Here is a 20970-nt window from a genome sequence, read left to right as displayed (position 1 = left end):
GCAGAGCGGGCTTTGTGAGCCCCTCCCACAGGGTCTCAGTATGATGGGGGTGGGGAGCACCTAGGGAGCCCGGGGAGGCTGCCTGAGAAGTGAGGTTTGAGTGACATGTAAAAGGTGAAGAGAGCTTGGCCAGGTGAGGGGGCCGTGTGCTTTCCAGGAAAGAGAAGCCGGAGTGAGGGCCCCGAGGTGTCAGGGACCGAAGGCCAGGGGCTGGAGCCCCACAGGTTGGGCCCCGCACCCCTGTGCGTGGTCTCCACTGGCAGAGGTTCCTGCTTCTGCGAACCCAGAGCCTCCCCTGCCTTTGGAAAGGCCAGGCCACTCAAGCTCTGCAGTGGGACAGGTGCCTGGGCACCAACACTCTTCCTTTTTCTGAGCCCCTGTTGTCCTTAACCGGGCACTGGGACAAGAAGGCCTTCCTGCGAGGGCTGCCTGGAGGAGGGAACAAGATATTGGCAGCCTGGCCCTGGGCCCTTCCCTCCTGGGCCCAGTTTTTGGCGGAGCACTTAAAGCCTGTCCAGGTGTGGCAGCGTGCCTGTGTCAGGCTCCAAGGGTGATTTTGGTCATAGTGGCCTCCCCCACACTGGGGACCACCTGACCCCCCTCCCAGCAGCCTCCCATCCCTGGGCTCTGGCTGTCTGTCAGTTGCTCCTGCCAGAGTCCTGACTGATATACTCAAGCCAGCAAGTGGCAGAGTCCAGAGGTGACCAATGCTTTTCCTATAGCCTCCCAAGCCCTGTGTCACAGGCCAGGAAGCCACTCAGAACCCAGGCTGATCAGGGGTCTGGGCTCTGCCGTGTGCCCAGAGCAGGCTGAGGGGAGGGGAGGGGAGGTGGGACAGCCCAGCTTGCACGGGAATTAGAGCATCTGTCTCACTCTTACATGCGACATCAGGAATGTGGAAGGGCCCCATCTAGCGTGTGTCTGCCAGGGAGACGGGCAGGGAGGGGTGCAGGGTGGGCAGCTGAGCCCCTCCTGGCTCCTGGGACCTGCAAGGCAGCAGCTGCCCCTGTCACTCTGAGTGGTCTGGCTCTGGTCTCCCACACGTGCAGCACCCTGGGCCTATGACATCCCTATGTCCCCACCATTAAATGAGAAGAGCGATCTTCATCTGGTGAGGCTGTGGTGAAGGAGAGCTGTAGGTTCATGGTGGGGAAGTGGAAATGGGGCTCGTCCCTCAGCCCCTGTCCTCACACACTACCCCAGATGGTCCCATCCTTCTGGGATGGGCTGGCAGAGACCTGCTTCGTCTGTGATTGGCTGGGTCAGCGAAGGATGTAGTCAAGGAGAGATTCCAGTTCAGGGGTGGAGCTCAGTCCCAAAGTTTAGGGGCTCTAGGGAACCAGTGTGGGTCCTTGAGTGCAGCAGGTGCAGAAGCCAAGAGTCACTTTAGGCAGCACCTCTGGAGCCACCTGCAGGGAAATGAGTGAAGGGGACCTTGGGCTGGAGGGGGCACTCTGGCCACTGCTGCCAGCTCTTAGTGAGACATTCAGGATGACCCATCTGAACTCTTCATGGTGTCCACCCCCAAGCGTGTGCTTGTGCATGTCTCTTCCCACCCTCAGCTCGGCCCAGGGACGCAGGCCAGGCCGGGGCTCCCACGAATGCTGGTGAAGGCAGTGACCAGCAGAGGAGTGACAATGCTGGCTGAGGGGCCCTGGGAGTGTCAGGCTTTGAACGTCCTGGCTCCAAGTCTGCTGTTCTTTCCACCTCCTGGAGGAGGGGGTTCCCAGGGGAAAGGAGGTGGTTGGGGATGACTCCCTGGTTTGGGGCCTGTGCCCTCTCTGAGATGGGGGACTTTGGGGGAGGTGGTTTTAGGGGAAGATGAGTGGTTCAGTACGGGGGATGGTGAGTCAGAGGTGTGGCTGGGGCATGAGGAGACCCAGAGGAAGCACGAAGCAGGGCCAGCAGGTGCTGCTGTCTTTCAGGGAGGCCCTGCCCGGATGCTTAGAACCCCTCCCTCTGGCCCTGCGTATGTTTTCAGCCCTGTGGGAGGCCATGGAGGCGATCATGCAGTGTCCCCAGAGGGTCTGCCCTGGTTGGGAAGTCCCCCCGTGCCAAGGGGGACAGGGCAAGAGAGCAGGCACTGGGTCAGGCACCCACACCCCACCGTTCAGGGGCTGGAGAGCAGCAGTAACCCCTGGGTTGGAGCCCAGGAAGGTTCTGGGCTCGGAGCCCGGGGAAGCTGATCCTATTCACCCCACTCCCCAGGGCGTCTGAGAACAGGGCCATAAGGGTTCCCTAGGGGAGGACCAGGCAGGCAGGGACAGCTGCGGCGCAGCCTGGAGGGCGGCAACCAGCTGCTGCTGGGGAGACTGGCCAGGGCAGGCGGGGCGGCGTGGCCTCCACAGGCCCCCAGCCCTAGTGGCAGGGCGTGGGAGCAGGCGCAGACTCGAAGCTGGGTTTCAGGCTTTCATGCTGTGTTAACTGTCAGCTTGGTTAATGCTGAGCAGGTGGGGGAGGGGTGCTGCCAACTCCCTCGGTGACAGCTCCAGGTCACGCATGTGCACAGGGGACAGTCCTGTCTGGTAGACAGTGCCGTGCAGACTTCTCTGCCCACCAGTGCTCATTTGCACCATCGCATACACGAGATGGTGCCAACGGGCCCCTTGGTCCACCTTGAGGCAGCTGGAGGTGGATCAGTCTGTTGCCTAGGCAGAACTTCCAGCTTGGGGGCTCCTCCACCCTGTTCCCCCTCCATCCTATGTGAAGAAGACACCAGGCATATGGATGTTTATTTCAAAAAATAATTTATAAAGGCCATTTGCTTCTGTTTGGGGCAGGTTTCCTGCTTCAGCTAGAGCACAGGGGTCAATGTGCCCTCCACCAAGACGCTGGGGCAAGCAGCAAAGGGGCGGGTGGTAGGGGAGGGTACAGAGGCCCAAGAGCTCTCTGGGTGTAGGGAGCAGGGAGGTTTGGGGTGGCCCTTCGTCCAGGTCTGCTGACCTCTGGAACCGGGACCATGCACCAAGGCCCAGGAGGCCAAGCACAGCTCTGCATCCAGTACATGAGAATGCCAAGGGGCCCTTGAGACTGGCCTTGGAGCCCCAGGCCAGAGCTGGAAGCCTCCACCAGGGACCCCGGGACCAAGGACCGACCTCCCCAAAGCAGAAGTAGAGAACTAGGAAGGCACCCTGCAGTCAGAGGGGGACTATCAAGGTCAAGCACCATGGGGTTGCAACAGAGCCAGGTGGCCCAAGGCTGCTGGCTATCCTGCTGGCTCAGACCCCTGTCCCGCCTCAGGTCTTCACGCCAGGGAAGGGGCAGGAGCTGGGCCCCAGGGGCAGGGGGTCGTGGCTGAAGACAGAGTCACTGGAAGAGCAGGTGCTGCTGGCATCCCCACCGGCAGGGGCATAGGGTCCAAAGGTCAGGCGGAGGTCCAGGTACTGTGGGGAACAGTGCTGGTCAGCCCGGATGGCTCAGAGGAAGCCCACAGGGCAGTGGCAGGAGGAGGTCCCAGAACAGGGGAGGAGCTGTACCTCCTCAGAGACGGCCAGCAGGACCTTGTCTAGCACCTCCACCAGCTGCTTGAAAGTGGGCCGCTGAGAGGGCGCTGCGTGCCAGCACTCCCGCATCAGCCCGTACCTGGGGGTGGGGGGGCACAGTTGGAGGGACCCGCAGCCCCTGTAGTGGGGGAGGGGCCTCAGCTCCCTCAGAGCAGAGGGTGAGGACTGGATAGTGGGGGGTGGGGGGAGGCGGGGGTGGGGCCTTACAGCTCTGGAGGGCAGTTCGGGGGCCTGTCCATCCGGTGCCCCTCCCGCAGCAGGGAGAACAGCTCCTCCACAGGGATGCCGGGGTACGGGGATCCCCCGAGGGTGAAGATCTCCCACAGCAGGATTCCAAATGACCACCTGGAGGCAGGACCAGGCCTCATCAGGGCTCAGCTTCCCTGCCTACTCCTGGGGCTGGGATGAGGGTCCCTGTGGGCATAACCCACCAAGAGGGGTAGGGATCGGGGCTTTTTATGGGGGGGGGGTCTGGTCCCACTCAGGTCCCAGGGTTATGTAACCTTTTCTGTGGGACAGGACAATGATCCTGGCCGGCACTGCCCCCACCTCCGCCCCAGGACTCACACGTCGCTCTGGTGTGTGTAGACCCGGTCAAAGAGGGCCTCTGGTGCCATCCACTTGACAGGCAAACGGCCCTGGGGTGGGGTGGGGCGTCAATGCCAGCCCCACAGGTCCCACCTGCCCCCCTCCCCCCGCCCAGCCCCGCCCCGCCCCCCTCACATTGCTGGTTTTCTTGTAGTAGTCAATGTGGTGGACACCGCGGGCCAGTCCAAAGTCAGCGATCTTCATCACATTGTCCTCTGTCACCAGCACATTGCGGGCAGCCAGGTCCCGGTGGATACACTGGGGACAGGGCAGGGGGCATCACCCATGTGACAGGAGGGGGCAACAGGGTTCAGAGAGGGGACCCGGACAGTCCAACCCAGTGGGCTTGGGAGCATGTGAGGGCACAGCGGGGAGTGCGCTGTCAGCTCCGCACGGAGGGACTCCGGACGGGAGCTGAGGGAGGAGGGGAGACATTGAAAGTTGTGGAGATGGAGCACCCTCGAGAGCTGCCTACAGCCCACACCTTCCGGGACTCCAGGTACTGCATGCCTCGAGCCACCTGGTATGCGCAGGAGACCAGGGCGGGGAAGGACAGCGGCCCCTCGCTGCTCCGAGGCCCGTCGGGGCTGAGGTCAGGGCCAGGGGGGCGCCGGGCCCGCAGAAACTCCCTCAGGTTGCCCTTCGCAGCACACTCCACGATCACGTACAGGGGCCCTGTGAAGTGGAGGGAGACGGGGGTGCTGCCAAGGCTGCACTCTGCGCCCCAGCTGCAGAGTCCACCCTGGGCCCACCTCGCCCCACCTTCTTGGGTGCAAACACCCAGCAGGTTGATAATATTTTTGTGTCGACCGATCAGCTTCATCACCTCCATCTCAGAGACCAGGTCTGCCAAGTCCTTGTCAGAGGCGTTGTCTGCAAGGGGGACAGCCAGGGTGACCACCAAGGCAGGCTGTGTGGCGGAAGCAGAGTCAGGAAGGTCTGGGCCTGAGTCCCCACTGGGCTGTGTGGCCTGGAAAGACTCACCTAGCCTCTCTGAACCTTGGGGCTCTCTTATATGAAATGGGACAATGGCTCATGCCCCATGTCTGACAGTGCTTGCAAGGATTCAACGAGATCAAGGACCTGGAAGCGTTAGCCTGCCAGTGAGGGGCCCAGAAACAGGAGAGGGGAAGAGCTCTGAGTGGGAAAGAAGTGAGTCTGCATGGCTTGGCGTCAGTCCCTGAACAGGGTGAGAGCTCCTGGGGGCGGAAGGCAGGCTGGCGCCCTGAGGTCTGTCTGACCAGGGCCTGGCGTCCATCCGGCCTGGGAATCCAGGGAGCTGCCAGTGGGGCGCAGCCAGGGGAGGCCTGGAGGAAGGCTTTGGAGCAGCGGCTGGGCCCCCAGGGCTGACCTGTGGCCCCGGGCCAATGACATGCCCTCCCCGCCAGACCTCACGGAGCACATTTCTCAATCCCTGCCTCCGGGAAAGTACCAGGTGGCCCCAGCTGTGCAGAGAGGAGGGCCGGGGTGGGGGCGGGGAGCAGAACAGTAGTTTGGGCCACTCTTGTAGGGAGGCCTGGAGGACAGCAGTGAGAGGCCCCCATGGTAGACCCAGGTGGGTGCTGAGCACCTTGAGGCTCCCGCTTAGGAGCTGGGACTGAATTTAAAGTTGGAAAGGCTATTCCAGGGCGGTAGGCCTGGGGGAGGGGAGGCTGAGGGTGTGATTCCAGGGCAGTGAGGTTGCTAGAGGCCAAGGCTTACCCAGGGCCAGGGCTGACAGAGGGTATCAAACCCCAGTCACCCCCACCCCAGTGGCTGAGATGGCATGCACCAGCACTTTCTGTGGACCTTGGGCTCGGAGGACATAGGCTCAAGTGACTTGCCAGGATCAGCAGCAGAGGTGGGCCCCAACCCAAGGGTGGGTTTGCACAGCCTCTCCTGGCTTCTAGGAGATCCTTCAGTCAGTCTCAGCACCTTCCCCAGGCCACTGCACTCACCCTTGAGCATCTTGACAGCCACCGTGCTGGCGTGGTCAGGCTGGGCTGGGTCCATGCCGAAGGCCTCTGCACGCACCACCTGCCCGAAGCAGCCCTCGCCCAGCGGCTTCCCCAGCACCAACCTAGAAATTGAGAAAGCTGAGGCCTGGGCCACCTGGGTGGCCTTCCTGCCTGGAGCCCGCACCGCACCCTCATGCTGCACTACGTACCTGTCCCGGGGGAACTCCCACAGTGGGTCCAGAGGGAGGTCGAGGCTCACAAGGCCGGCGAGCAAGGGGGGGCCACTGGAGGAGAGACGGACGCCCCGCACCAGGGAGGAGCTCGACTTGGCCGAGGAGCCCGACTCCAGGGAGAACTGCAAAGCAGGAGGCTCAGTTGGCCTGCTGGCGCTGAGCCTCGGTGGGACTGCAGGCCAAGAGCCTCATGATGGGACACAGGGGTGGGCACGGCACACTACCTGTCGGGCCAGAGGGAAATGGGACAGCTTCTGCACCGCAGCAGGCTGCCGGGCACGCCGGCCGTGGAGCACCTGCCCACGGTACAAGCCGGCCAACAACAGGAGCACCGCTAAAGCCAGGGAGCCAGCCGCATACAGGATGATGTCCGTGTATCTGGCATTGGGCGCTGCTGCCGTCCAGGCGAGACCCTCCTCTGTCGGCAGGCAGAAACACACAGACCCCTAACTGACCAGCCAGTGGTCAGATGGGGTGGGCCCCACACCCTTGACCCCAGGCCCTGGCACCCCCCAGCACACACAGGTGCCCACACCCAGAAAGCTGCGGTGACGCCTAGCCCCACATGGCCCTGGGCCACACGGACAGTCCCATGGCAGCACGAAGGGGGACTGTGATATGCAGAGTCCAACACCCAAGCCACACGCCATGCCCCAGGCTTAGACCCCTCAGGCCAAGGGACAATGTCCACCCAGTGAGGTCATAGCCCACTGCTGGGTCACCATAGGAGGCTGCAGCCTCTTCTGGCCCCACCAGGTGCTCACCTGGCAGTACAGTGAGCCAGGCCGACTGGTAGGAGAGGCCAATGGAGTTGCCTGCCAGACAGGTGTACTCGCCTGCGTCCTCAGTGGACACATTCCGAAGGTACAGGACCTCCACCTCTGAGCTGTTGATGTCTGTTGTCTGGGGGTGGGAGACACATTCAGGGCCTACCGCAGGGCCTGGGGCCATACTGTGGCCAGAGAAGGGGCTAGCAACTGCCCTTCCCTAATAGGGAAGGAGGGCGGGGAAGGCTCAGGAACCGCAGGGGCTAGACCTTCAAGACTTGCACATAGGGGAAGCCATCAGCCCCGAAGCTGCTGCCGTTGATGACGATGTGCTTCAACCACTGGATGTGGGGCTGGGCGTCACTGTACACCTTGCATAGCAGCTCCACATCGCTGCCCGCCACAGCTGTGGTGTTGGCCGGGAGCCCCGCCTGCAGGATGGGCCGGTGCGGGGACCGCTCTGGGGACCAGACCGGGCCGTCAATCCTGACCAGCGGCACCCACAGAAGCACCCTGGCCACCCACCTCCTACTTTCTCCCAGCTGAAGGAAGTGACTTTCCTGATATATAGCTCAGACCCTGTCTGTCTCCTGCTAACCCTGCTTAAACCTCCCATGGCTCCCCATTGCTTTTGGGGTCAAGGACAACTTCTTAGCCTAGACGTTAAAACCATCCATGGCCTGGCACCCCACACCCTAGGCACGCGCCTTCCCACCAGCACACTCTATTCTTTACCCCTGAGGCCTTCATTCAGCTGTGCCCTCTGCCTCAGCGTCCTCCCTGCTCTTCTCCTTGGCTGATCCCTGCTCCCCCAGGCCTGCGGACACTCTGAGCAGCTGGATGGAGCCATAGAAGACTGAGTCCATGTTTCTGGCCAGACTGGGCCCTGCCTGAGGATGAGGTCTGGGCTCCTGCCCCCCATGCTGCCTGGCCTGCCCATCCGCTCACCCAGCACATCCAGCAGGTAGCTGTAGCGGATGCTGCCCAGTGGGTTCTCCACGAGGCAGGTGTATGTGCCACGATCCGAGGGCACCACGCTTTCCATCACCAGGCTCCAGTGCTGATGGCGCAGCTGGGGGCAGGGGAGGGCTCACGAGGGGCCACCAGCCAGTGCCCATCCAGGGAGAGGGGGCGGGGGAGAGTGCAGGCCAAGACTAGGGACTTTCAGGCAAAGGAGGAGATGACCCCAAGAAGTGCCTAAGCTGTGAGTCTTAGCTCGGCCTTCTCTTCCCTGCGCCACCCTAAGCCAGGCTCTGGCCTGAGTCTCGGCTTCCTCATCACAGCTGGGAGCTAGCCCTACAGGGTCTTGGCAGCAGAAAACAAGCTGCCCAAGCTTACTGATGCTGGTCAGTGATCCTTCCCCCTTTACAAATGGAGTCACTTAAGCCAAGGGGCTAAGTCACTTGCCAAAGAGTGGCAGACTGGGGACTTGAACCAGAGATGCCTGTGTCCACAGTCCATGCTCCTCCTGGGGCCACGCAGTGGCCTTCCTCATTGGAGCAGAAACTGGGGGGTTGATTTACAGGTTTGAGGGAGCTGATGGGAAAGTGAAAGTGGAGGAGCGGGTGGCCCAGGGCCCTGGAGGCTCACCCGAACGCCTCCGATGCGATGCTCCCCGTGGAAGTCCTGTCCATCCTTGAGCCAGCGGATGGTGGGCACGGGGTTGCCAGCAGCTGGGCAGCGGAACTTGACGGTGTTCCCAGCAGGCACTGCATGCAGTTTCTTCTCCATGCGCTGGGGGTGTGTCCAGTAGGGTGCTGGAGAGGAAGGGATGACTTATTGCCCCCAGGATGACCACCTGTTTCCACACAGGTCTCTTCTCAGGGACCAGCTGGGAGGTAGGGAAATGAGTCCTCAAGGACTTCTACTGACCGTGCTGTGGGTAAACGGGCCTATTCGAAGGGCTGCTGTGGGCCTTGGGGTCCTCATCAATGTTGCTGGAGGTCAAGGAGTCTGTGTCAGGGACAGAGGGAAGTGTGTGAGGCTCAGGATGGGGAGAGTCTCTTCTCAGGTGCCCGTAGCCCCTGGCAGACCCCTTACCATCCACTGCCAAGGTGACGTTGTGCAGGACCAGTGTGGAGCCTCGTGCCAGGCAGAGGTAGTGGCCAGCATCCTCGGGCAGGAAGCTGGCGATCTCCAGGCGGCCTCTCCAGCCTCGTACCCGGCCAGCAGGTGCCAGGCGGCTGCCCTCCTTGTACCAGTGGCCACCACGCTCAGCCCTCCCACAGCACAACTGCACAGGCTGCCCCAGGGCCACAGTCAGCTCCTGTTCTTGCTGCTCCGGGCTGGGGGCCAGGCAGGGCTCTGGGGGCCGAGGGCAGGGTCAGTAAGCCCCACAGTTCCCGCCATGGATGATGTGCCACATGTGCAGGGCACAAGCACCTCAGACACATGCTGGATACTTACTGCCTCTCAACACACACAGCCACATGCTGCAGATGCTATATGTAGGGTGGTGGCCACGCCCTGATACACATCACACATTCAGCGGCAGCACCCCACTGGGCTGGATGAGACACCGTCCAAGCCACATACACACACACACACACAAGGCACATGCCACACCACTCCAGGCCATGCTACCCTTGCAGTGCACACACCACACTGGCTGCCTGGGCCTCCCCGGCCTCATACGTAGTGCACAGGCCGCACACGCACAGCCACGGGGCTCACCCTGGGCCCTGCAAGGCCAGTCCTCTCTTGTGGATACAGAGACAGGCAGGTGCTTTCTGGGAGCCAGACACTTAGTCTCAATGGTTGGGCTCTGTCCTGCTGCCACCGCTGCCCCAGGGCCTGGACCAGGATCCTTTCCAGGTAGCTCAGCCCCCTCTTGGTGCCCACCCTTCCCACCCCTGCCACCCTCTCCCACCTCAGAGGTCATACCCAGCTCCATTTCCTCAGAGGCTTCAAAGGACAACACTGGAGTCCACGACGCCCCCAGGAGGACCCCCAACATGGCCAACAGCTGCTGCATCTTCTTCCTGCTGCTTATGGGGCCCTGGCTGGACTTTCTACCTGTGGCCTTCCTGAAACAGAGGGAGGAAGAGCTTCTGCTTCACATGCACCGTGGCTGGCACAAGCCCCCTATTTTGCAGACGAGACTGAGACAGGAAATGTGTGGCCACTTGTCCACGCCTGAGGCCAGGCCGACGTGGAGCAGACTGGAAGGTCTGCCCAGGCAGAGCCTGAGGCTGCCCACAGTAGGTTGTGCAGGGGGTGGCGCAGGGCTTCCTGCTCTCCACCGTCCTGCCGAGACCTTGGCACAGGTTCATAGAAAGGGCAGTTTTGGGATTCTTTCCTTGGAGGCAAGCAGAGAACAGAGACATATCTTCTGCTCACTCTTAGCACACATAATTTTTTTTTTTGCTGAATAAATGAATTTATTTCTGAAGAGCGAAAAAATCTGAAATATAATACAAGGCCAAACTTTAGCATCTGGATGTTATCTGATCCGGTCCCCACTCCTCATTAGCATCGCCAGCACTTCCAAGGCTAGCTTTGGAAACCTCCAGCGGCAGGGAGCTCACTGCCAACAAAGCCAGCAGTTCTTCCTCATTCTGAACCAGACCTGCACCCTGGGGACAACTGCTTTCTGTGTCTCCACAACACCATCTGAGGCAACACAGGTTCTTGTAAAGAATGTAGACTCTGCCCCTGGCCAGTGTGGCTCAGTTGGTTGGGCGTGGTCCCACAAGCCAAAGGTCCCGGTTCGATTCCCAGTCATGGCATGTGCCTGGATTGTAGGTCTGTCCCTGGTTGGTGCACATATGAGAGGCAACCGATTGATGTTTCTCACATGTTTCTCTCCCTGTCCCTCTCCTTCCCTTTCCATGTCTCTAAAAAAATAAATAAAATCCTAAAAAAGAAAAGGAATATAGACTGGTGTCTGACAGAGCCAAGTTCAAATCCCAGCTCTTACCAACTGGCATGTCCCTGGCCCTGCCTGGGCCACTGGCCCAACTGGACGGATCTGGGGATAAAAGAGGATGTATGCAGGGTTGGGTACACAGAATGCTGGAATAGTGTCCCTTGACCTTGTCTCCTCCCAGTAACGGTCACCTGGGGTCTGCTCTTAGCCAGTCACCTCCAGTTCCTGTCAGGTGTGAGGTACACACCCACCCCATCTGTTTACTCTCCTCCAAATGCCACCAAAGATGTCTCCTTCCCCTCAAAGCAACACTCAAACCCGAGCATCAGCTGGGGCAGGGGAAGAGGGGGCCAGGGACCTACTGGCTATTAGGTTATTACCTGGAGATTGGTAATAGTGGGAGGGCACTGATATCTCTGGATCTACTTCACCCAGAAAGCCCACCACACCCTCTTTCCTCAGCCACTGCCCTATCCAGCTCTGGCTCTGAGGGAGGGGGTGCTTAGCCCCTCCTGGGTAAAGCTGCTATCTTCTTCTTCCCTGGGTTGCCCCTGCAGCTGGAGCATGGTCTCTGTTCATCCCGTCTCCTGACCTCTGCCCCACTCCCAGTCCTTTCTGCCTCCTCAATCCCTCTCCAGTCCATTCCCACCTCCCCTGCCTGGACCCAGGGAGGGCTGAAGTTATCACTAGCGTGGGCCTTTGCAAACATCTTGCTGTGCTCTTCAGGCTCCATTCTCCAGCAGGTTTTTTAAAAAAATTACAAGTCTGGCCCTGACTGGTGTGGCTCAGTTGGTTGGGCATTGATCCACAAGGTGAAGGGTCACTGGTTCCATTCCCAGTGAGGGCACAGTCCAATAGCGGTGTGTGTGGGAGGAGGTCATTCAATGTTTCTTTCACATGGATCGTTCTCTCCCTTTCTTTCTCCCTCCCTTCCCCTCTCTGTCTAGGAATGAATAAATAAATCTCTAAAAAAAATTACAAGTCTGCCATGTTGCCCCACTCCACTAGCTTCCAGGAGGGAGGGTCCATGCCACACTGCTTGTGCAGCACCCTAGGCTTCCCTGCCTGCCTGGGCCAATCTTGGTACCCTCCCTGGGTACCCCCGCTGTCTGCCCCTTCAGCACTGAAACCACTGGCTTTCAAAACTGGGTTCGTCTTCTCTCTTGACCATACGTCTGTGCCCCCATTTCTCTTCTCCATCTGGCTCACATGCCACTCTTTGCGCCCACCCCCAGCTTCCGTGGCCATTCCTCTGTAAAATCCCCCACCTCCTTTCTGCAGGGAGCTCAGCTCTCTGGGTCCACAGCTGCGGTTGGGAGGGGCGGTGAGGAGCTCGGTGGATGTTATTTTCACCTCTAGGCTACCCTGACTTCAGCACGTCAGGGTCCATAGTAGTAGTATCACACGCAGACAAGGGAGCGAAGGGCTTGACTTTGGCGCCAGGCAGTCCTGGGTTCGCTTCCAGCCTCCCGCACTTAAGTGCTGGAGGACCCTGGGCAAATGACTGCACCTCTCGGAGTCTCAGCTTTCTCATTTCTACTCAGGGCGCTCAGACGCTCCAGCAGGTGAGGGACTGGCGCGCTCTTCCTCCTCCACCCCTACCCCGCCACCCGGGGGCGAGGTGCGAGTCGACGGGTCTCTGGCCAGAGCTGCAGACAACATGCCCGCCCCCGCCTGGGTGGGCAATGAGTAACCAGCTCTGCGGTCAGGGTGCTCTTTGGACGGAGCGGGACAAAAGGCCCTGTGTGCGCTGCGGGTTACTGATTTACCGCCCCCTTCACCCGCGGCCCCCCCCCGCCACCAGCGGACGCCCGGGTCCCCAGCGCTGGGAGCCGGCAGCTCCAGGAGCCCCATCGCCGCTCGCCCCCTGGCGGCTGGGAGCGCAGCCTGGGTCCGCACTGGGTCCCGGCTCACCTGCAGTCTCCGCGGGCCAGCTCCCGGGACAGGGACCCCGGTTCGCCTGGGTACTCCGCGGCCTCGGTCCTACCTTCTACCAGCCCGGACCCCGGAGCCCAGCTAGGATGGCGGACTCAGCCAGGGCGCTCCTCCGCCCGGGGCTGGAGAGCTAGGAATGTACCCGCAAAAGCCGCGTGGCCGCAGGCGTCCCAGCGCCCCGCCCCCGGCCCCGCCCCCCTTGGACCAGATCTCTTCTGACAGCGGCGTGGCTGCGGGCCACACAGAATCCCACCCACCTGGAGACCAGTCCCCGAACCCAATAGCGCGGAGCTACAGGCAGGATCGGCCCAGTCCCAGGGCTCCGCCCCAGCCTGCACCTTCCCCCTCAGACTCTCCTCTTTTGCCCCACCCAGGCCCGGCTTCGAAGCTGTAGTCCAGGCTCTACCTCCCGCTCGTCAGCCCTGGGGGACAACACCCAGCAGTCCGCACCCCCGCCGCCTCTGCAGACCTCGGCCCAGCCTGGCTCCTCTGTCTTCTGCGCGATCTCCAGAGAGCGGCCGGCGCAGCGCTTCTGCTCCCCATCCCCACCCAGTCTTTGCACAATCTTCAGAGTTACCTTTAAAATACAAATCTGACTACCAGCCACAGCGATCCCTTTCAAACTTTCCAACAGCTTCCTTTAAAGGCCCTGGCTGGATAGTTCGGTTGGTAAAACCGTCCTACCGATAAGCAAGGTTGCTGGTCAGGGCACGGGCAAGAATCAACCAATGAATGCATAAATAAGTGGAGCAACACATCGGTTTCTCTCTCTCAATCTCTCCCTAAAATCAAAACATAAATTTAAAAAGTTGAAAAAAAGATCCTTGGCATGGCGCCCCCAAGTCTCGTCTCCACTGCTTCCTCGCTCCCGCAGTACCTCCGGGTCTTGGCATTTGTGTTTTCTGCCTCCGGGAAAGATCTTTCCCCTCTAGGTCCTCTCTTTCTTAGGTCTCAGTTCACTTCCGCAGAGAAGCCCTCTGGACTTGCCAGGTTCCTCTTCAGATCTTTTCTCCTGTGAGCATGGAGAAAGAAACGGGAGTGTGGGGGCGGGGTGCGGTGGGGCAGGGGAGGTGGACCCGGTGGTGAAGCGGTTCCCGGTGCAGACTGCAGGGCTCAGTCTCAGCACCAGCACCCGTTGCTTTGGCGAGTTACCGTACTCCCTCCGAATCTTCATTTTCTCTGCAGGAGAGCAGGTGGATTGATAGTGTACCGTCCTCAAGGGGTTGCAAAAAGTGGACACGTTAGTATGTGCAAACCTTTAGAACACTGCTTGACTTAGATGCGCACTTGCTTTGTAATGCTAACTGTGATTATTCCTTTATTTTTTCTCAATTTTTAAAAATCTTTCAATTACCACTGGCATACAATATTATTTCAGGTGTACGACATATCAAGTGGATATTTATGTAACTTATGAAGTGACCCATCTGACACCATACATCGTTATTACAATATTATTGATTGTGTTCCCTGTGCTGTATGTTACACTCCCATGACTATTTTGTTTTTTAAGATTTTATTTACTTATTTTGGGGGAGGGGAGAGGGAGAAAGAGAGAGAGAGGAACATCAATGTGTGAGAGACACGTGGATCTGCTGCCTCTCACACGGCAATAACCCAACTGGGGACCTGGCCTACAACCAGGCACGTGCCCTGACTGGGAATCGAACTGGCGATTTTTCCATTCACAGGCTGGCACTCAGTCCACTGATCCACATCAACTATGACTATTTTGCAATTGGCAATTTGTAGGTCTTAATCCCTTCACTTTTTCCACCCATGTTCCCAAACCCCAATCGTGTGGCAACATCAAAATGTTCTATCTATGAGTTTGTATCTGCTTCTGTCTTGCTTGTTTATTTATTTTTTAGAATTCATGTATAAGTGAAATCATATGGAATTTGCCTTTCTCAGTATGACCTATTTTGCTTAGCATAACACTCTCCAGGTCCATCCATGTTGTTGCAAATGGGAAGATTTCATTTTTTTAATGGCTGAGCAACATTCCATTGTATGTATGTATCACATATTCTTTATTCATTAGTCAACTGAAGGACATTGAGGTTGCCTCCGTATCTTGGCTGTTGTACATAACACTGCAGTGAACTGAGGGCTGCATATGTAGGACCTGCTACTTCTTCCCATATTCCAGAATCGTGTCTAAACAGTTCATTTTGGAAATAGATGGCAGACTTCGCCGCTATATCTCAAGAGCCCAGTATAGGGTAGGTGCCCCCCCAAATTGCTCCACTCCACCTGGTTCAGGTTCGCCTTACCTGTGTAACAGCGGAACATTGTAACATTGCGGAAATCCTACCCACCCCATGATTCTTCTGATGTCGTTTCTGTGAGTGTCTATTCTGACTAATGTGTAGCTGGTAAATGAACAGCATGTTTGTATAAGAATCCTAGGAACTAGTTTCGAAAGATACAGACCCCGGCCTTGAGGCATCCCAGCTGACCTTCGTCCACGGAGCCCCGATGCCCTGAAGCCGGGACGACTAAGCCAGGAAGACACGCACTGGACCTCTGCTTCTCTTATCAGTGTGGACTGTGCTCTTCTGCACATAGAGCACTTTTCAGCCCCCTCCCTGGATCTCCTTGTTCTGTCCCCCCTCCCTCCTTACAAACACCTCTGCCTCCACGGAGAGGGGGAGATAGGCCTTGTGACAGGAGTCCCCCCACTTCCAGGTGGCCAGCACCTGAAAATAAACCACTTTCCTTTACATCAGCACCTGCCTCTCTTAGCAGCAGGCAGCCAGACCTGCTTCCGGTTACACCTGCAAGCAGGTCTCTCTGGAGCATTTAGACAGTACCCAAATAGGAGGTCAGCCGACCTTTGACCTGTGCCCAACCCTCACCAGAGGTCCAAGCCCTCCACTCCTCTGAAGGCCTCCTGGGGGAAAGGGGGAACCCTTCAGCTCGGGTCTTAGCTTACCTCCCAGTTAGTCCTAGGCCAGTGGGGTCCTTGGCCATGGGAAGCAGCTTCCTTTCCCATTGTTATGCCAAGGAGCCTCGTCTCTCGCCCTTAGTCCCCAGGAAGGGGGGGCGGGGTGTGGCGTGCGTCAGGAGGTGAAGGCTTCCTTTGCATAACTAAAAGGCTCATTAAGGTGATTTGTTTCTTTTATCTTTCTTTTCCTTCTCAAAGAAAAAAAAAAAAATGGTCTCCTTCCAAAGATAAATCAGAAGGAAATTGGTTGTCTTTTCAAATAGTTTGTCCTGATTCCTCTCCTCCAGGTCCCTGTTTGCTGGAGCACCCTGAAAGGTCGAGGCTCCTGGTACTGGGGGTGCCCAGCAAAGGGGAGACTCCTGCCCAGAGGGGGACCTCACCAGACCCCCTGGACTCCTGGAGAGACTCAGCCCCCACCTCTGGTCTTCTGCCGGCTCTCTAAGTGAACGCGACTGTTGCGGGCAGCGTGAGCTGCCCGCAGCAGCTGGACCCCACACATATTTTATTCAGCTTCCAGGCACTTTCCAGTTTCCCTGAACCAAAGGTAAGGGCTGCCTCCAGAAATGACCAAGTTCCTTAGATTGGCGCCCCGCCCCCCTCCCGCCCCCACTTCCCGACATCCCTCGTCCAGCCCCCTTTTCGCACTTACACCTCACAGGCTGACCCCGTGCGGAGTCTGACACTTTCCCAAGGTCATTCACCCACTCACTCGTTCTTTTATCAGCTGCTCGTTTTGTGGCTTGCACTCTTTTAAAGCGGGGGGTGAGGCCGAGATCAGACCCTGCCTCTGCCCTGCGAGCAGCTGTAGACGCCGTGGTGGGGAGGGAGAGATGAGTGAACAGCACCTGCGGAGGGTTCCATCCCAAGCATACATCCCCCTCACGGTCTTATTCTCTTGCTAACAATCGTGTCACCAGTTGCATTTGCAGATTCTCTCAAAGACTTTTAATTGCTTTTTATCCTCTCCGGAGGACATCCTTATTGATTTTTTTAGAGAGGGGGAATGGAGGGAGAGCGAGAGAGACAAACAAACAAACAGAAACATCGGTGTGAGAGAGAGAAACATCGATCCGTTGCTTTTTGCACGCACCCCGACCTGGAACTGAGCCCGCAACCCTTCAGTTTCCTGGAGGAGACTCCAACCCACTGAGCCACACCAGCCAGGGCTCAAAGACTTTTAAACACACTCACAATGCCCCCCAACCCCGCCCCCCAATAAAAACAGAAAACTGAAAAGCAACAACAAAAACAGAAAATGGGCACACTCCTGCTTCCTTTTTAAAAAAGATTTTATTTATTTATGGAGAGAGGGGAAGGGAAGAAGAGAAACATCAATTGTGGTTGCCTCTTGAGCGCCCCCCTACTGGGCACCTGACCAGAAACCCAGGCATGTGCCCTGACTGGGAATGGAACCAGCTACTCTTTGGTTCACAGGCCAGCGCTCAATCCACTGAGCCACACCAGCCAGGGCCACTTCTGCTTCCTTTTCCTCAGAGGTGTTGGAGGAAATGAACAAGTTAAGGGATGGGAATGAGTTCACCAGAACAGAAAGCAGAGAAGTTCTTGCCTTGGCTGAACTCCCATTATACACCAGGCACTTGCTAGGCTAGGCATTACTCATGCAGTACATCTTTTTATTCATCTCCGGAGCCAAATGGCGCTAGAGAGCCTTAGCTCTGTTTCGCAGGTGAGGAAATAGAAGCTCAGGCACGTGGAATGACTTGTCTGCTGAAGTCACACAGCATGTGAACAACAGAACGGAAATTTGAACCCTAAGTACTTGGGATACAGAGGGCGAGCTCAGGGTGACTCCTCAGAGCTGGGATTGTTGATGTTAACACATCAGTGCACTTTCTGCCCCCACCCTTAAATGGGGCCAAGAAGGTGGAGAGTCACTCACCTGAGGATGAGTGGGGCATGGGGGCAGGGTCTGGGTATGGTTCTCCCCACCCGTTGGGCAGGGACTGAGTGGGCACCTGAGAAGAACCAGGCCCCTGGAAGGGGTTGCAGACCCTGGGCTCCTGGAGCGCCACGCTGGGCCAGGAGGGACTCCTGAGCGGGGTTGGGGGAGGCGGCATGGCCCGGTGCTGACCGGGCTGCTTCTGGTGGGCAGCCGCCGCAGGGAACACCCGGGCTCTTGCGCAGAGGAAGGGCTGCTCTGAGCTCCTGCCCAGGCCTGGCCCCTTCCGCTCAACTAGTCCTGTGTTGTCTTATCTTCTGTCCTTCATTTTTTTAAAAAACAATTTTTATTTTGAGAAAGATTTTGAAAAAAGATTTTATGTATTTATTTCCAGAGAGGGAAGGGAGGAAGAAAGAGAGAGAGAGAGAGAGAGAGAGAGAGAGAGAGAGAGAGAGAGAGAGAGAGAGGGAGAGAAACATCAGTGTGTGGTTGCTGGGGGCCGTGGCCTGCAACCCAGGCATGTGTCCTGACTAGGAATCAAACCTACAATGCTTTGGTTTGCAGCCCGAACTCAATCTACTGAGCTACGCCAGCCAGGGCTTGAGAAAGATTTAAAATACACAGACAAAGTACACAGGGAAATAGCCTACAGTTGCCACTCAGAACTGACAATTGTTCTTCCTTACCACTATATCCAACCCTTTTCTGCCCTGGCTTCCCCCGTGGGTTCTGGTGGCTTGGCTCATGGAAATGGAGGTGACATTGACAGCAGCTGAGTGGGAAGGGTCGGGTGTTAGAGCCCAACAGGTGTGGCTCTGGACCCTGAAAACTTTGTGACCTTGGACAAGTCACTTAATGTTAAGCCTCAGTTTTGTTTTCTGTCAAGTGTAATAGTTCTGTCAAATGTGAGACTCAGTGTGATAAATATGTAAAGCCTAAGGCACACAGCCCATGTTCAGTAAAGAGGGTGAATTTTTTTGTAGAGATTGCATTTATTTATTTATTTATTTATTTCAGAGAGAGGGAAGGGAGCGAGAAAGAGAGGGAGAGAAACATCGATGTGCGAGAGAGAAGTATGGATCGGTTGCTTTTCACACTCCCCCGAGGGCCTGGCCCACAACCCAGGCATGGGCTTTGACCGGGAATCGAACTGGTGACCTTTCAGTTTGCAGGATGATGCTCAATCCACTGAGTCATACCAGCCAGGGCTCCAATACTAATATTAGCAACAATTGGCCTATGTGGGACACACCCCAAGATATGAGAGAAACATACTCCTGTGACTGAGAGGGAAGGACTATGAGGGTCACCCCTCTTCCAGCCATGGTATCTCTTCATTCCCTCCCATTGGGCACATCTGTGTCCAATTTGTACCCTGGAGATAACAACCCCAAACCACAGGCTGCCCCGGGCACTGTGCTGGAGTCAGGGAGCCTGGCGCTGGGATGGCAGCCTGGGGAAACTTGTGGGGAGGCCCTTTGGACGAAGCCAGATTGAGGGCAGTGGGCTAGGAAGGATCCGAGGCTCTCTCTCCGGGTCAGTCCTGCTGCTTCCTGGAGTCAGCCACACCCGGGCCTGCTTGCCCCCTGGTCCCAGGCACTATGGGCTGTGCCCTGCTAGATGGGACAGGGGTGTCTTGGGGCTTTCCTGGTTTGCTAGAGTTTGCCCACAAGCTCTAGACACGGGCCCTCAAGCCTCACACCCACTGGTGTTATCTTGGACATTTGTTTGGAGGAGAGTGGGGGCCTGAGCAGCTGGGAAGTGGCAGAGGCTGGGCAGGAAGGATCGAGGATTGGTGAGCCCTCACTCTTCTCTACCTTGCCTGATTCCCAGCTAAACCATGTAAGATTTCATTTGGGCACACATAACAGAAAACCTAAGTGACAAGAACTTGAACAAAATAAGGATTTATTCACCCCTCACTTAGCCTCAAGTCTGGAGGTGGGTGAAGGTGGGTCCGAAGTCAGGGCTGTGGCCTCTTCAATTTTCTACACTTTTCTCTTGTGGTTGAAAGATAGGAGCTTCGGCTCCTGCTGTCACACCTGTGCTCAGGCAGGAGGAAGGAAGAAGCCACAAAGAGTTGTTACACCCAGCAACTTCAGATTTTACCTCTGCCCAGACTGTGACATGGCCAACCCTAGCTGCAAAGGAGGCTGGGAAGTATATTCATTCTGTTGGACACATTGTTTCCCCTAACAAAACCAGAGTTTGTTAAAAAGAAGTGGCAGACCTGGCCAGGTAGCTCAGCAGGTTAGAGCTTTATCCCGATACACCAAGATTGTGGGTTCAATCCCTGGTCAGGGAACATAGAAGAATCAACCAATGAGTGGAACAACAAATCCATGTTTCTCTCTCTAAAATAAACCAGTTAAAAACCAAAAAGACTGGCCTCTGCTCCTCTCTCCTGTCCCATCTACTCTCTCCCCAGAGATACCTCCAGCTGCACCGAGCTCCAGGCAGGCCCTCCTGAACAAGGCCCATGGTTCTCACCCTGGTGCCTTCACATCTGCCGCCTTCTTGCCAGGAAGGCCCCTCCTCCTGGCCCTCCAGCCGTCCCACCATGGCTGCCATCCAGTTTTCTGGACTCCTCTCAGGTGGTTCTTATTCTCTGAGGCCCTTCCTGGTCACATCCCACTGGACAAATAACCCTTTTTCTCTCTCTGTGTGGAAATAGCTCCTCGTTTTTCTTTGAGGTCCTGGCCCTCTCCTACTTCTTGTCCATGAGGCCAGGTGGGGGGTGTTGATGTAAGAACTGTCCAGCCCTGGCTGGTGTGGCTCAGTGGACTGAGAGTCGGCCTGTGGACCTAAAGTTTCCTGGTTCAATTCCCAGTCAGAGCACATGCCTGGGTTGTGGGCCAGGTCCCCAGTAGGGGGTAAGCAAGAGACGACCAGTTGGTGTTTCTCTCACACATTGATATTTCTCCTCTCTCTAAAAATAAAATAAATAAAATCTTTAAAAAGAAAAAAAATCCAAACCTGCAGAGGGTATTTGTAAGAGTTTATCTGAGCCAAACCAATGACTTATTCAGGGGATCACGATCTCAGATGCTCCAGAGGGCAGTTCTGCCGTTTCTTTTACGCCTTTGAAATTAAGGAGGGAAGTAAGGAAGGATCCAAGAGGGTGGGAAAAAGCAAGGTGTGGGTTGGATTATGAGATTTTGTGCTCTCTTAAGGGTGGTTACGCCTTCTCAGGGTATCACTTCTGACACTTCAAAGGTGTGTTAACCTAGATGCACAAGGACAATGCATAAGGCTGACTTAAACATCTTCTGCTAAGGAAGTTATAAGC

At 57.2% G+C, this 20970-nt stretch overlaps 1 protein-coding gene across 3 annotated transcripts; it reads right to left on the bottom strand.

Moving 5' to 3' along the window:
* Positions 1-3036: 3036 nt before the first annotated feature.
* Positions 3037-12961, bottom strand: FGFR4 (fibroblast growth factor receptor 4). Of its 3 annotated transcripts, none has more exons than XM_028527620.2 (18): positions 12811-12961; positions 9912-10054; positions 9069-9332; positions 8901-8981; positions 8619-8785; positions 7977-8100; positions 7298-7488; positions 7026-7164; positions 6486-6679; positions 6238-6383; positions 6029-6150; positions 4854-4964; positions 4576-4766; positions 4227-4349; positions 4071-4141; positions 3711-3848; positions 3477-3582; positions 3037-3383 (listed from the first exon to the last, which is right to left on the bottom strand). In XM_028527620.2, the coding sequence occupies exons 2-18, from the start codon at positions 10000-10002 to the stop codon at positions 3237-3239; spliced, it is 2406 nt and encodes an 801-aa protein (XP_028383421.1). In that variant the 5' UTR covers positions 10003-10054; positions 12811-12961; the 3' UTR covers positions 3037-3236. The 3 variants fall into 3 exon arrangements, with proteins under 3 accessions (XP_028383421.1, XP_035869792.1, XP_035869793.1); XM_036013899.1 differs by having other exon boundaries at positions 12884-12928; XM_036013900.1 differs by lacking the exon at positions 3711-3848.
* Positions 12962-20970: the final 8009 nt, after the last annotated feature.

Source organism: Phyllostomus discolor, chromosome 13, assembly GCF_004126475.2.
Source record: "Phyllostomus discolor isolate MPI-MPIP mPhyDis1 chromosome 13, mPhyDis1.pri.v3, whole genome shotgun sequence".
In the NCBI taxonomy this organism is placed as follows: domain Eukaryota; kingdom Metazoa; phylum Chordata; class Mammalia; order Chiroptera; family Phyllostomidae; genus Phyllostomus; species Phyllostomus discolor.
The sequence above is the reverse complement of the archived record's forward strand: the minus strand, read 5'-3'. Positions and strand labels throughout refer to the sequence as shown.

Excerpts from the sequence above, each read along its gene's own strand:
- FGFR4 (XM_028527620.2), bottom strand. The coding sequence starts at position 10,002 with ATGCAGCAGCTGTTGGCCATGTTGGGGGTCCTCCTGGGGGCGTCGTGG. Across the intron at positions 8,101-8,618 it reads ATCGCATCGGAGGCGTTCGG|CTGCGCCATCAGCACTGGAG; the intron begins GTGAGCCTCCAG and ends CCCTGCCCCCAG. Across the intron at positions 7,165-7,297 it reads CCTATGTGCAAGTCTTGAAG|ACAACAGACATCAACAGCTC; the intron begins GTCTAGCCCCTG and ends TCCCACCCCCAG.